The 16,373-nt window shown below is 42.2% G+C and overlaps 1 protein-coding gene across 1 annotated transcript; it reads left to right on the top strand.

Annotated features, from left to right (window-relative positions):
* The first annotated feature begins 2,194 nt into the window (after positions 1-2,194).
* Positions 2,195-12,703, top strand: LOC129697084 (uncharacterized). Its single transcript, XM_055635304.1, is given in 4 exon segments — positions 2,195-2,441; positions 2,444-2,664; positions 5,109-5,161; positions 9,221-12,703. Coding segments are annotated over 4 exon segments (624 nt in total). The 3' UTR covers positions 9,324-12,703.
* Positions 12,704-16,373: the final 3,670 nt, after the last annotated feature.

Below are 16,373 nucleotides of genomic sequence, written 5' to 3'. Positions count from 1 at the left end.
TCAACTACATTCTGCGGCAGAGAATTCCAGAGATTCACCACTCTCCGTGTAAATGAAAAATCACTAAGTCTACTTGCTTTCCACTGTATTTTTTTTTTTCTTTCAATGCAACAAATAATTTCCAATGATTCATGCCTGGCATGTTCCTTAACTCTATTCACAGAATCAAGTTGAGTACTTAAAGTCTCTCAAAACTTTGCACTCAGACCTTCTAGACGGAGAACAAAAAACCTCCTGAACAACAGTGCAAGCTTAGAATTGGCATGAAATGCTTAAAAGTTGTTGTACGCCCATATATGGTTTTCCAACAAAATCCATGTCTCCAGGTTAAAACATAAACTTTACTTGAAAGCTGAAGTTTGTCTGGTAAATTACCTTTGACTTTTTATGCCATATTTCAATTATAATGTTGATGTCACTTACTCTGAACAGATGAAATTGATGTGCAATAATTCACCATTTCCTCACCTAGCTCTATAATGTTATGAATGAAAAAATACCATGTGACTTGTTGATCGTGTCTAGAATTCTGACAATGTGTGAAATATTTCAAATAATCGATTTGGAAATTTCCTCCAAATATGTCAATAGGGTGTAAGTTATGTCATGAGGCCATATTTGGAAATACTGTTCACGAGGCCATACTTGGAAATACTGCACATGTGTTTGACCCCTTTACCTAAAAAGGGATGTAGTAGCATTGGTGGCTACCCGAAGGTGATTCAGAAGACTAATTCTTGGGATGATAAGGTTGATCTTTCATGAGAGACTTTGTGGTTTCGGTCTGCATTTCTCAGAGTTTAGAAGGGGACTCCTGCACCCTGCATATTCTCACGATCTTCTGTAAGTCCCCTAAGGGAACTTGACAGGGTAAATGCTGAAATGTTTTCACTGAAAGGAGAATCACAAACAAGGGTTCATAGTTCCAAAATAAGGGACCAGTCATTTAAAATTGAGGCGCACAGGCATGTTGTTGTCTCTTGGAGGTTAGTCAGTTTCTGAAATTATCTGCCCTCATGGGGGTTGGAGAACAAGAACATTGTCTCTACCCTCTGCGCCATTGCAAACATTGGACTTTGTCCAACAATTAACTATATTCTATATTCTGTACCCCCTTTGTTCTATCTATTGTTCGTGAGTTGGACTTGATTGTATTTCTGTATAGTATTATCTGATCTCATTGGGTAGCATGTAAAACAAAGCTTCGCACTGTCCCTTGGTGCACGAGACAATAACAACCCTGAACCTAATTAGACATATTTAAGGTGAAGATAACTATTTGAAAGAACAAGAAGTTACAGGTTTTGAGAACTGCTAAAGAAAGGGAGTTGAGACCATGATTATTTTAACTGGTGAAGCAGGCTCACGGGGCCTGGTGTCCACTCCAGCTCCTATATTCCGATGTTTTTGTGTTTGTTATAAAAAAAACCAACTTTATCATTAAATAAAAGAACCAACAAATGAAGAAATGACAAAGATATTGCATTCCAGTGAAGTGATTTTGTTCCTCGTCACTAATTATTGTTAAATATGCAATGTTTACCATACGCTCGAATGTTACTAATCAACATATTTTAACCCATGAGCAATGCTACAACAGGTATTTTACCAACTATGATTCTCAATTTAGCTCCGTTTGGCTAAAGAAACGACCTCAGATTAAACTTTCGCACCAGGGTTGAATGATAAAGCCTGAAGTTGTTTGCCAGCCTGGTGTGTTACAGGAATACTCGCAATCAACTTAGTCTTGGCAGGATGTAACATTTTTAAATTCATTCACTTACATGGATCTCGGCCGCTTTTAATGGGAATTCATTGTGGATCCGGATTCCCGGTGGAATGCGAGACGATGAGATGCAGAGAGTGCAGGATCAGGACACTGTCGAACAGCAAGCGGCACTTTCCTCACCGTTGGGCCAGTGGTGAACATTGACATGTTGGAGATGTGGTGGGGAAGGGATTGGGCTGCGTTATTGTTTTTTTTCCCTGCTGCCTGTCCCGCCCTTGGGCTGGATTGGTGAGCAGAGACTGACGTCTTGCGGTTGTGTTAAATATTTGTTCCCCCGTAGAAATCCTCCCACCCACCCACCAAAAGTCAAATGTGGAGGTGGGAGGGTGGACATTCAGGGAGGGAGATTGCCCGGGGGCAGTAAGTGAAGGGTCGCGCCCAGCCGAGGCAGGGGACGGACACACGATGGGCGGCGGCGGCAGTAAGTGGAGGAAGGCGGCGGTGGGACCCCCGCTGCCAGCCGCCGGAGAGAGGGAGTTGGGCTGCAGCGAGGAGGGAGCGGGCGGCGAAGGTCTACAGCGGTGGGACGGAGAGGGACGGCATCGCCTCTGGAGCAGCCGCGCCGGGACGGCCGGAGCAGGGGACTGGCCGCCCGTGATGGAGCGGGAAGCGGGCAAGGCAGCGGCTGAAGGCGGGGACTGGAGTATACAAGCCGATCCTCTCGGCGATCGCAGCCTTCCACGTGGAAGTTGCCGAAAGCGCCCTGTGGCGACTGCACGCCTTCCATCCAGTGCCTGGCCGGGGGACAGCGCGGCGCCGGTGGCGGCGGCAGCAGCCCGGACAACCCCCGCCCGCCGCGGGCAGCCGGAGCCTGGCCCTCGGCGCTGAGCGGCTGCTCCCTCAGCACCAGCCGCAGGAGCCCCGGCTCCGCACATGTGAGTCTGTCCGCAACCTCGCAATGTAAACAACAACACCGGAGAGGCGCTTCTAAACAGTCGCCTTTCAACATAACATGTAACATTTCCAATCGTGCATGAATCTTGCTCTATCGTATGTTTCTAAGCAATGGCCTTAAGAGGCTTTTTTTAAACTTTCAGAGACATTCATTTAATTTTAGGTCATAATTCATTACTTTTTGTAAAAATGAAACCCATTTGTAATGGATATTCCGTCTGCAGTCTAAATTGGACTGGGGCGCAGAGACATTCTCCAAAGAAATGCTTTCCCCACAAATACAGCACAGCGCAGGGTTTAATTTAATACAGTTAGTCCATCAGTAACTCATAACCTCAAATTTTATCCAAGGATCTTAAGGATTGTTTCTAATATCTCTATTTTCAGGGAAATGTTCTGCCGTCTGAATTCTCGTCATCCCTGCTGCATTTGTGCATAGTTAGTTTTAAACTTTCTTCTGTGAAACTTTCTGTCCGTATTAGAACATTAGGGTTCGGGATGGTAACTGGATTAAGCAACAACAACATTCTCAATTATTTTCTATCCCGCTCTAATTGTTTTCGAACCAAGCGAATGTTACGAAGCTGAAGAGCTTGCAAGTAAACGGCAAATGTAAAGTTCAAACTTGAATAACTAACCGGTCGGTTTAGGGCAGGAGGGGGTGGGGTGGGTAGTGAACTGCCAGCTCCCGTTTATTACTAGAAGCAAGGTGATGGGCATCGTCGAGGCGGGGGTTTCTATGTTGCTCCAGTGGGCAATTGCCGGAGGTCGCTGGCAAAGCACCGTCGCCGCTTCTCGCCCTCTCCATCGCGGGCCTGTGCCACTGTGAGCTCTCAAGCAAAGATACTATTATCTCCTACTATCTCCTCTAGTATCCCTGCTCTCAAGGTGCCGATGGTCCTTGGCGGCCTTGAATGTGTACTGTACTGTACTGCCTGTGGACTCGGTGGGCTCCAGACTGGGTTCAAACATGTAACAAAGCGGTCATTGTGAAACGCAGCCTGTCAGCACTGTCGTTGACCTTGAACTGAATGGCTATCTAGGCTATCTCAGGACAACATTGCAGCGGGTCAGAGATTACATATAAAGTTGGGACAGGGCAAGAATGATACACTCCCTTCTCTGAACCTACTAGTGGACCAGGCGAAATGTTATTTTTTTTTAAATTCCAGATTTATTTAATCATTTGAGTTTAAATTCCCCAGGTGGGATTAAAACTTGAGATCATTAGTCCTAGCTAAGAAATATTAGCCTAATTACTTAACCAGCTGTTATAACCGTTCTTCCAATAAAAATACAGGATAGCATGGCATTCCTAATGAGACAACTATTGCATCCATTGTAAAATAGAAATTATTGGTGAGAAGTGGGAACACAAAATCTCAAAGAAGACACAATATGTGTTTTAAAAAGAAAACATTATACAATTTTGAAACATTTCACTCGCTGAGCCTTTTAATATACTTGTGTATTTCCTGTAACCATGCTGGATACCTGTCATAAATGAGAATGATTTGCATCCTTTGGTGAAACAGATATGACACAATGTTATTACATCATTACCATTTCATTAAAATATTTGCTGGTGCTTGCATTGATAAATAAAATGCATTGTGATGTGGGCAAAATGTACACCAGGCTAAACCCCCGCCACCAACTCAACCAGAAAGGGCAGTAAACAGGCAACAAATTGCAACTTTCATGCTCTCAAAAATCCACTGTCCGGTGCTAAGTCTGCAGTATTCTCCAACCCTATAACACTGGATTTTTACCTTTCTGGATCATAAATCCTGCATTTTATTCCCTCTGTTTCCACTCTCTTCCATAAAAAAATGTTCCCAAACCCTTCAACCAAACATTTTATCAACTGACATAGTGTCAACTCTTTGCTGGCTATTACCTTTTGTTTAATAACCATCCAGGGAGTTTTCATACATGTTGTTCCTTTAATAAATGCTATATAAGTTGTGGTATTGTAGAGCAAAGTCAAGGCAAAGAGTGTGCAAAGCAGTCTTACAAATAGCAAATAAGAAAACACAAATGGGGATGGAAAATAATTTTATGTGATGAATGTTCGAAGAGAAATCTACTTAGACACCAAAATAATCTTGCTGCCTTTCTTCATATGGGCACTTGGTATATTTGCAGGTACGTTCCATGTAATATATTTTTTAAAGTTGCCTTAAATCATAATTCTGCCCTCCTGGCTCTTTTGAGAATCTGATTAAAGTCTACAAAATGGACCATGTTCTTGATACTCCCGATATCTCCCCAAGAGATTCACAGTCCATGTGTACTTTGTACCCGGTATAGCTCTTCAAAATGTGTTACTACAATAAAACTACAATTAAATACACTTTGTATAAATTGTGGATATTTAAAAACATTATCCAACTTATTAGTAACCTCTCTGTTCATCCCGCAGGATGTATTCATGATAAAGACACGACACGTAGAAAATAACAACTTGGCAAATGGGTGAGTTGTGTATAAACAAGCCAACCTGTATTATTGCTACTGCATCCCAAAAGCTAAATATCTTGCTTGGTTTCCTTTGATTTGGATGTGGATATTGTCCTCCAAGTTTTCTTAATTGGTTAAGCAACAAGTATACTAATAATGGAGGGTTTTTTAAAAATCTCTACAGCCTTCTAAGCAGAAATATTTAAATATTCAAAGGTGGTTAGTGTAGGTTTTCTGTAAGAGATTATATAGAATTATATGTACCTATGGAAAAAAAAATTAGTTAGGGAACATAAATTTTAGTGCAAAAACAAATGGATGCTGCGGATGCCAGATTCAGCAGTATCTGGAGAGAGAAAATGTCAATGCCCTTTCATCAGGTCTACCTTCGGATTATAAACATCATTCTCTTGTGTTATACATTTTGAGGAGCTTACTATTAAAGTTTAGCATATAGTTTTATTTGGGCTATTATATTTATTAAGGTAGAACACAATGTCTTCCATTTAAGAAATGGAATTCACATGCCCAAAAATGGTATGAAACAATAACTCCCTTTTATAATTGCTATTATAATACATCTCTTAGTCAATGATTTTGTAGTAATGGAATTTCCCATAGCTAGTTTAATATAGTAATTCCCATTACAAAGAGCTTTGAATTCATAATCAAATAAGCATAGGTGTAAATATTCTGTAGGCATGCAAAAAAAAGTTGCAAGGGGGGACACTCCCAATTTATAGCCATGTATTTTTAAAGATAATGTACTTGATCTCCGCTTCATTAATCCTTCTGTCTCAGATTTATTTATCCATTATGATATTGGTAGGAGTGAACATGGGATAATCCATGAGATCACATTTTCCTACTTCACTGAAAATTTCCTTTGGTGTATTTTTCACTCCTGTGCTAAATGGAATAGATTCATAATGGTTCTAGGAGCTCAAAATAGAGTTGTTTATAGACAACACTGCCATCTACTTGATAAAGTGGAAAATTGCCTGGTAATTTCCTGCCTGCTTAAAACAAACGGGGCATCTCCAATCCTTTTGGGAACAGTTCCCCAAATCATCACCATTAGGTCTGCACCGTAAAAGGACTGGACAAGTTAGATGCAGGAAAAATGTTCCCAATGTGGGGCGAGTCCAGAACCAGGGGCCACAGTCTTAGAATAAAGGGGAGGCCATTTAAGACTGAGGTGAGAAAAAACTTTTTCACCCAGAGAGTTGTGAATTTGTGGAATTCCGTGCCACAGAGGGCAGTGGAGGCCAAATCACTGGATGGATTTAAGAGAGAGTTAGATAGAGCTCTAGGACTGGTGGAATCGAGGGTTATGGGGAGAAGGCAGGCACGGATTATTGATTGGGGACAATCAGCCATGATCACAATGAATGGCAATGCTGGTTCGAAGGGCCGAATGGCCTCCTCCTGCACCTATTTTCTATGTTTCTATGTAACATCTGAAAAATGATGAAATATATCGTCAATTATCCTTTTAAGCAGGACTTGTTAATAACATGTTTACCTCTGGTCGTTTGGCTTCACAAATGAATTCTGAAGCTGAGTTGAGAGTGACTGCTTTAGATGTAACTACAAGGGAACCTAGTAAAATTGACGCCAATTTTTATCGTGATTGGATGAAGTGTACCTCATCATGGATGAAGTGTACCTCATAAAGAAAGATTACACTTTTACGTTGTTTAAAGTGTTTTAAAATAGTTTTGACAGGTACTTGGATATAGACAATAGACAATAGGTGCAGGAGTAGGCCATTTGGCCCTTCGAGCCAGCGCCGCCATTCAATGTGATCATGGCTGATCATCCCCAATCAGCACCCCGTTCCTGCCTTCTCCCCATATCCCCTGGCTCCGCTATTTTTAAGCCCTATCTAGCTCTCTCTTGAAAGCATCCAGAGAACCTGCCTCCACCACCCTCTGAGGCAGAGAATTCCACAGACTCACCACTCTCTGTGAGAAAAAGCGTTTCCTCGTCTCCGTTCTAAATGGCTTGCTCCTTATTCTTAAACTGTGGCCCCTGGTTTGGATATCAACGGATATGGGTCCAATGTGGGTAAATAACACGAGCAGAGGTAGGCATTGTGCTTAACACGATCGAGAAGGGCCGAAAGGGTCTGTTTCTGTGCTGTATGTTTCGATGTTGGTACCGTGAGGTGAGAAGAAACAGAACATCAACAAAAAAGTCTATGTTGGACCTGATGACTCTGAAGATTGCAATTGATGGAACCTATTCCCTTCCATTTCATTACCGCTTTAAGGATACCTCACCTAGTGTTCGGGGCTAAGGCACTTTCATCAGTAACCTTTTCTGGATCATCAGGTCCAACATAGACTTTTTTGTTTCTTCTCACCTCACGGTGCCAACATCAAACAAGACCTGAGATAAATATTCTGATGCCAGGATTATTAATCATTTGGAAAGCTAGAGATAGCCCGCAGCTTTGTCAAAGGCGGATCCTGTCTGACCAAAGTGGGTTAATGAATGCAGTGCAGTAGATGTGCTTAGCATGGACTTCAGTAATGCCTTTGACGTGGTTCCAAATGGAAGACCAGTTCAAAAGATCAGGGCCCAGTGAGTCAGGGCAGGTTGCAAAATGGATCCAAAATTGGCTTTGCAATAGAAGATGATGGTGGAGGGTTGTTTGTGTGATTGAATGTCTCTGTCTGATGGTATTCCAAGGGGAGCAATGGTGTTTGTATTGTGTTGCAGTTTGTAATGTATGAATGTAGGATGCATGATCAGCCTTTTCATAGGAGTTGTAATTTTGAGTTGAATCATTTATTAACACATGTGACAAGTCACAGTGAAATTTGTTGCTTGCATACCCAAGGTATGCAAATAGTCGCCCATAAAGGGCGCTCAGAAAGTTATTGGTGAAATGGGCTGAGAAATGGCAAATGACATTTGATCCAGATACATGTGAGGTGATGTGATTTGAGAGCAGTAATAAACATTGGACATACTCCGTGAACGGTGGGGCTCTGGGGAGTATTGAGGAACAGAGGGACTTTTGGTGTACATAGATCTTTGAAAGTGGCAGTGCAGTTAGATAATGTGGGAAAGAAGGCATATGTGATACTGCCCTCATTAGTTGGTACATATTTCCATCTTATTGGTCTCTGCCTCAATAATGTCAATATATAATTTATATTATAATACGTTAACATTGATAGTTTATTATTTATATTAATTTGTATTTTAGATGAATAATTTAAATATACTGTAATTTATTTTTGGTATTTCTTATCGCAAAGGAAAAAAACTCCAATTGTTGAAAATCTGATATGAAACAGAAAATGTTGGAATTACCCAGCAGGTCAGGCAGCATCTCCGAAGAGAGAAACAGGGTTAATGTTTCGGCTAAGCAGCGGAAACTGCCTGGCCTGCTAACTATGTGGAAATGTTCTTATTGCATTTATTACTTTATTTTCATGCTATGACTTTACTTTAGCTCCTAGTGGATTTTTCTTCTTGTCTTTTAATTTCATTAAATTAATCATCAACAGCAATAGCAAAATCTTGACTTCCTTGGAACATGAACTAATACCAAAAAATTAAATCCTTGTGTTGAAATAGCAAGTTAAATCTGTTCTTTTACCAAGCCCTTCCTTTCCAGTATGAGAAATGCTTATTTTTGATTCCAGACATTCACATATGCTAAGATCTTGGCCTGTGGTGATATCAGGGGAGAATGTCTATATTTGAGTACAAAAACTAGGGTGTTCACATGGTAACAATGATCTCATGTATGATGATGATAGGATTTTACTGTGCTTAAGTTGCCAGTGGCTTAACTCAAGTTACACAGAAAAATCTGCACAAAATTGTTTTGACACTAACTTGGCTTTGGTAAGACGACAAATTTTCTTGTGATCAAGTTGTGCCTTAATTAAATAATTCATGTGACATTCCACGCGTGCTTTAGACTTTATCCTCTTTCTACACTTATCATGATTTGATAATATTAAAAAAATATCATGATTTGAAATTTTTTAAATTGGCATAAATGGATGGAAATGTGCACATCTCGAATTATGTCTGTTTGTTCACTTCCAGATTCCAGATGAGTGGCAAAAATATGTCAAACAACTTGACTCCAATTCTGTACGATTATTCCGAAGAGGAACTAATGGCCAGCATTGAAAAAGAATATAGCTGACCAAAAATGAAAGGTTGTCCATTAGACAGAATCCATGCACTTTGCCGAAGTGAACAGGAATGCCTTTGAACATATTTAGCTATTTGCAGCAGTGTTGCAAAATATATTAGTAAAGCAATTGCTTTGTATATAATTTTTTAATAAATAATTGGTGTACAGAAACTATTCATTGATTGTTCACAATTATTGGTTTCAATTTATTTTATCAAAGCTGAATTATTAAGGGAAGGGGTTAGTGGGTTTATGGGGTACAGGCAGGACTGGATACCTTGAAACGGATGTAAGAACATGTTGCTGAAAATTTGTACTCACAATCTACCGGCAGTCCATAGTCAACAGTTTGATATTATAATCTGAAAAAAGTAAGTTCTCTGCTGCCATTGGAGTCTGCCCAGGAAATAATGTTTAAACTCTGATAATAACCACGAATAATACAACAATTTAATCATTATCTACCATTTTAATATTTACTTCAGAATAATTCTCATTGGGGCCATCATGCTTCAGATGACCCCGACAGTTCGTTCAGGTTAAGCAGAGGTTCACTTGTACGTCCTCCAACCTCATCTACTGTATCCGCTGTTCAAGATGTGGACTCTTATACTTCAGCGAGACCAAACGTGGACTGGACGATAGTTTCGCTGAACACCTTTGCTCAGTCCGCCTGAACCTACCTGATTTCCCGTTTACTGAACATTTTAATTCTCCTTCCCATTCCTCCACAGACCTTCATGTCCTAGGTCACCTCCGTTGTCAGAGTGAGGCGAAACGCAAAATTGGAGGAACAGCACCTCATATTACGCTTGGGCACGTTACAGCCCAGTGATATGAATATTGATTTATCTAACCAGATACCCCTGGCATTCCCTCTCTCTCTATCCCTCCCCTACCCCAGTCTCACTAGCTTCTCGTTTTCACCCAACAAACAGCTTACAATGACCTGTTTCCTTTATCATCATTACGTTTTTGCATATCTTTCATTCATCGTTCTTTATCTCTCTACATCATGGTCTATATCTCTCGTTTCCCTTACCCCTGACCAGTCTGAAGAAGGGTCTCGACCCGAAACATCACCCTTTCCTTCTCTCCAGAGATGCTGCCTGTCCCGCTGAGCTACTCCAGCTTTTAGTGTCTACAGATAATCAATAATCAAGCTTCAGCTTGCATTCTCTCTGCACCCATGCAAGTTTCTCCCTGGAGCTCTGCTTCCCTCCCACATCTCAAAGGCATGTTCATGGGTTAATTAGCAACACTGTTGGCTAATTTATAATATGGGCTAGAAGGAGACTCGAGAGTATAAATTACAGGGAAATGGCTCGGAAGAACATTGATACGATTGCTCGTAGAGCTGGCATTAGCTCAATGGGTAAAATCACTTTTTTCTAGATAGCAAGGAAAATGTTTATTCTAGGTCATTTTTGTTTTATTGAGAGAATTAACCACCTGAGGGCAGAAGTAAACCTAATGAACTTCTGTCACCTGCTCGTGCATATGTTAATCCAAAGTTTGTCCAAAGATAGATTTGTTTCAATATACATCATATTTAAAACTTGCTTGAAATCAAAGTTTACACTTGGGACAAGTCCGCGACTGTTTGCAGAATTGTCTTTTAGGATTATCTGCAGAATCACTAAAACAAAAGTCAGATTCCATCCAGATCAGTCTTGGTGCGGTGGTTGACACCCAATTCTTATGTACACATTTAAGGAGGCAGTAGGGGAGGGAGGGGAAATTGCAGGTTGAGCTAACGGTTCTAGTTGTTGGAATGTTAACCAATTTGCACAGCAAGCTTTTGTAAACACCTTTGGGAAAATGACCAGGTAAACTACATTTGTGATGTAGATATAGAGGAAATGATTGACTCCATGAACAGTACTGTCACGTATCCGTCATGCCCAGTTAAGATGGTAGATTGGGCCGTCTCTGAAAGATGACACACACGTTATCATAGCAACCCCTCAGCACTGCATTGAAGTGTCAATGTAGACCTCTACATTTAAAGTCTGGAACAGATCTTAAACCACCCAGTAACTGATCTACAGCTAAAAAGTGGACACAAATTTCTTTCACTGTGGCTGCTTTTGAGAGGAATCAAGAGGTCAAAGAGTGACTACTCCCAAGGGAAACAGCTTGCTCAGCTTTTTCAGCACAAATGCGCTAATGGATTTGACGGTAGGGCTGCTGCTTCATGCCAGCAGATACCTGGGTTCAATCCTGACCATGGGTGCTGCCTGTGCGGAGTTTGTATGTTCTCTGTCACCACGTGGATTTTCTCTGTGTGCTCTGGTTTCCTCCCATATCCCAAAGACGTGCAGGTTTTGTACGTTAATTGCCTTCTGTAAATTGCCCCCCAAGTGTGTCGGACATAGAACTAGGGTGATCAATGGTTGGCACGGGCTCGGTGGGCTGAAGGGCCTGTTTCCACGCTGTATCGCTAAGCTAAGCTAATTATCACATAAGGCCCAGACACGTGTAGAAGAAAAAAGCTAAATATTAATTTACTTAACTTTTTTTTTGTTTATTTTTTGTTTGTTTATTTTATTATAAGTTAATACAGCACAAAACAGTACAGTGGAACCTAATTTTAGGTGCCAACTATGTAATTCCGTAATCCATTCTATGTACAACCTCTAGTTTTATGTTATGAGAAGGAATAATTTACTTAACTTTGATCGGAATTATATAAGGTAACGAAAGGGTGTGCAGACAATTGGCATCTTTCGTTGACCAGATGCAGAAGATCATGGGAATTTGGCAAAGCAAGTTTCAGACACATTATCCCTTCTAGAATTGTTTTCTCTTGGCTGGTAATGCATAGCATTGGTGAATAAAGCACATCAAATTAGGACAGAGATAAGGAAGCCTGTTTCTCACTGGAAAGTTACTGAATGCTGGATCACAATAGTTAGCCCTGTAATGTCGGTAACAATTGTGATCAAAAACACAACAGCATCAGCTGAGTAGACCACCCGCACCCCCTACCACTAGTAGCGCAGAAACATTGCAGTAAATGGGGGCTTATGATTGGCTCGGAGAGGGGGCAGTGGTGCAGTCTGCTTGAAAGATGACAGAATAATGTCAAGAAGTCCTTGTATTATGTTTGACTTGTATTAACCTTCCGTTGTTGAATAAGATTAACATAAACAAAATGTGTTTTATCACTAATGAAATGATTAATACCCATGTAGTAGATAGTAATAACAGGAAAACATATAGCCAAGGACAAAGGATATTTGCGTATAATTGTATCTAACAAAAAAAAAGTTGTTTACTGCACTGTATATAACTGTCGGCTAATTCTGCTGCAAAGACTAGAGACTGGTGAGCATTTAACTGCTGCCATCTCTTCATGATACTATGCAATAAAGCCTCTTGAAGCATACCTAGAAGTCTCAGTTTTTTCCTTTAATTTTCCTCTGTCAATTTCCTCGACACCCAGTGAGTACGACAGCATTCTGCCTCGTGGATCATGAAACATATGTGGGTAGTTTCAGGGTCATTGTTACTGAAACAAGCTGTTTTACCCCCTTTTAAAAGGAAATTTTAGATCAGTTGCTTCCTCTTCTTGCGTAGGGCATGCACAGCCTAAAGTTGCAGGACAACTTGTTCTATTTGATCTTATTTGAGTGTGCACACCAGGTTGATTGCATTCGTCGAAACAGGGCGGACCACGTGAAGGTTGCAATCTCCCACCCCAGATCAGTTGCTGAATTTAAATTGCACAGCCTGACATATGGAACCTGAACTCAGTTTGTTAGCATGATCTTCTAGATTATGAAACAAATAATTCAACCATTGTGCCATTATCATCCCTCCATACCTATCTGACGATGAGGCTTGATGGATCCTGGACATGTCCAGCAACTGAGCCGAGGCAGTACAGTTCAGTTCAAAGCCCCCATCTCTAGAGTGCCCCAGCAGTGCAGTGCAGTGCACAGTCCCTGTCTCCAGTGGGCCCAGCAGTGCAGTGCTGTGCAGTGCAGAGACCCGTCTCCAGAGGGCTCAGCAGGGCCGGGGCAGAGCCTTTGCCACTGTGAAACCTGTCAAGGAATTTAACAATAGAAATCTCACTGGCATCCAACGATTAACATTTTTTACAAAATAATTAAAAATTTAATTTCTTAAAAACACAATCACTTACAAAATATGAAAAATCATTTTCATGAAATGTTGTCAGATTCCACTATTGTCTTTTGCACCTCCAGCTTTGCTTACTGTCTCCACCCCTCACTCCCTCACCTGAGTCAACAGCTAATCATCCCGTCCTCACCTAGGCCAACATCAGTTGCTGGATCCTGGATCAGTCTGAGGAAGGGTCCCGACTTGAATCATCGTTTGTCTATTTGCGATCAAATCCTCTGAGTTCCTCCAGCAGATTTTTGGTAAAGATTCTGGCATCTGTGGTCCTTTATGTCTTCATGAAAAAGTTCTTAAACTGACTAATGTAACTGTTAGAAAAAAGTAATATTTTCCATTTCATGGGCTGAGAGTGGGTAAATGGGTGGTTGATGGTTGGTGTGTACTTGCAGGGGCGGAAAGCCTGGGGGGGGGGGGGCCAGAGGGGATACGTTCCCCCCCATGTTTTGAGAGGTGGGGGACATCCCCCCCAATCCGGATTTTAAAATCACTGCTTTCCGCGAGACAGTGGAGGTGGGACTGCTGATTGAGAGCGCCGATTGGACGAGAGAGATGTCGGTCAGGCAATGGGGGCGGGACAAGATGATTCAGCGCGATCATTGGAGGAGGGAGGAGTGGGGGGGGGTGGAGTGTGATGATTGGAGGAGGGGGAAATGGCACAGACCTGCACCTCGTCCGCAGCCAGGACCGATCCTGTCCCGTCCCCACCCGAGTGCCCCCCCCCACGGGTAGTCAGAGAGGTCGGCTAAACCCAGCTCAACTATGCCTGTCCCGCCAGGTTAACCTTCAGTCCAGCCTGGGCTTGCAGGATATATGGTCAGCGCGCAGAAGCAGCGCTGGTGTCCCGTCAGCCCAGGCAGGGCTGCAGGTTAACCCGACGAGACAGGCATAGTTGAGCTGCATTTAGCGCTGGATTGAGCCTCTTAAGCGCGTGTGTGTGTGTGTGTGTGTGTGTGTGTGCGTGTGTGTGTGTGCGTGTGTGTGTGTGTGTGCGTGTGCGTGTGCGTGTGTGTGTGTGCGTGTGTGTGTGTGTGTGCGTGCGTGTGTGTGTGTGTGTGTGTGGTGTGTGTGCGTGTGTGTGTGTGTGTGCGCATGTGTATGTGTGCGCGTGTGTGGGTGTGTGGGTGTGTGCGTGTGTGTGCATGTGTGTGTGTGTGCGTGTGTGTGTGTGTTGTGTGTGTTTGTGTGTGTGTGTGTGTGTGTGTGTGTGTGTGTGTGTGTGTGTGTGTGTGTGTGTGTGTGTGTGCGTGTGTGTGTGTGTGTGTGTGCACATGCGCACCCGGCCGCCAAAAAATTTGTGTGCCCCCTGTCCCCCGGTCCCCTCCATATTTTGATAGCGAGTTCCATGCCTGTGTACTTTGTGGGCCGAAGGGCCTTTGTTTTATATGCCATTTAAACTATAATTGCCCATCTGGCTACTTCAAAAGGGCGGCATGGTGATGCAGCGGTGGAGTTACTGCCTTTCAGTGCCAGAGACCCAGGTTTGATCCTGACTACAGGTGTTGTCTGCACAGAGTCTGTACGCTCTCCCCATGAACTGCATGGGTTTTCTCCAGGAGCTCCAGTTTCCTCCCACACTCCAAAGACGTACTGGTTTGTAGGCTAATTGGCTTGGCAAAATTGTAAATTGTCCCTAGTGTTAGTGTGCAGGAATCGCTGGTCGGTTCGGTCTCAGTGGGCTGTAGGACCTGTTTCCGCGCTGTGTCTCTAAATTAAACCTAAACTAAAAGACCCGAGGATGTGCAGGCCCTTTGTTCTTCACTCCATTCGATATCTTCCCATTTATTATGAATTACCTCATCCTGTTGCACCTCTCCAACTGCATTGTCTCGTGATTCCTGGGTCCGTTCTGCTCATCTATCTACCATCCTGCATTCTAAAGCTTTTCTCCGCACTGTAAACCTCATGGCCCACTTCTACATCTTCCACAAACTTACTTATCATGCCCCTACTCTGAAGTATAAATTAATATCGTCACAAAGAGTGCAGAGCCTGATGACAATCGATAACATCCTTTCAGTCACAAAGACAACCATCAGCCACTACCCTTTGCTTTCTACCACTGAGCCAACATCAGATCCAGATGAACCACAAGACCTTTTACTTTTTTGGGCAGTCTGCCTTGTGGGTTCTTGTCAAAAGCCTTACAGGAATGGGTGCAGACTGGGTACATCAAAGGCACGCTCCTCATGCAGTCTCCTTGCTATTTCCTCAAAACATCCAGTCTGCCCAGAACTTCCTTTCATAAAGTTATGTTGTCTGTCCCCGATTAACCTCTGCCCTTCGAAATTAAGATTTACATTCCTGGAATTGATTCCAAAAATTTGATGTCTCCAATACCAAACTAACTGGCCTAGAATTACTCAGTTTATGCCTTCATTTTTGTTAAACGGTACAATGCCAGCAAATGTAGGGCTTGTCCATTCCAGTTTAACGGCCTGTTAAGCATTTAAGTACAGGCACTGCCAATAAAACTCTCTGGTACTGAAAATTAACTTTTGCAAATGTTAATATTTAATAATGTTTTCATTCCACTCTTTTCATCTCTCACTCTGACCCAGCTTTCATTCTTTCAATTTATTCCCCATTTTGTACATTACTTGGGAATTGTTCTTACTTAAACCTCTATTTTCAGTCCAGTTAAATGCAAGAGTAATGGATTGCATTGAGAGAGGTTGGAATATGTTTCATGATCCAGCAGAGAATAAAGTAGAGGTCCAATGCTGGTTTGGGCGAGTGTGATTGCATTGGTTGTCGGCTACAAGAAGAAAATCCAAGTCCACATTCTAGTTCAAAAAAGACTAGCTGATGTAAACATCTGCTCAGGTTCAGAGAGATTCAAGTTTTTAATTGCCATATGTACCAACAACAGAACAATGAAATCCTTACTTGCAGCAGCATAGGATTGCCGTG

The sequence above is a fragment of the Leucoraja erinacea genome, chromosome 5, assembly GCF_028641065.1.
Source record: "Leucoraja erinacea ecotype New England chromosome 5, Leri_hhj_1, whole genome shotgun sequence".
NCBI lineage: Eukaryota > Metazoa > Chordata > Chondrichthyes > Rajiformes > Rajidae > Leucoraja > Leucoraja erinaceus.
This window is presented reverse-complemented; position numbering and strand designations above follow the sequence as displayed.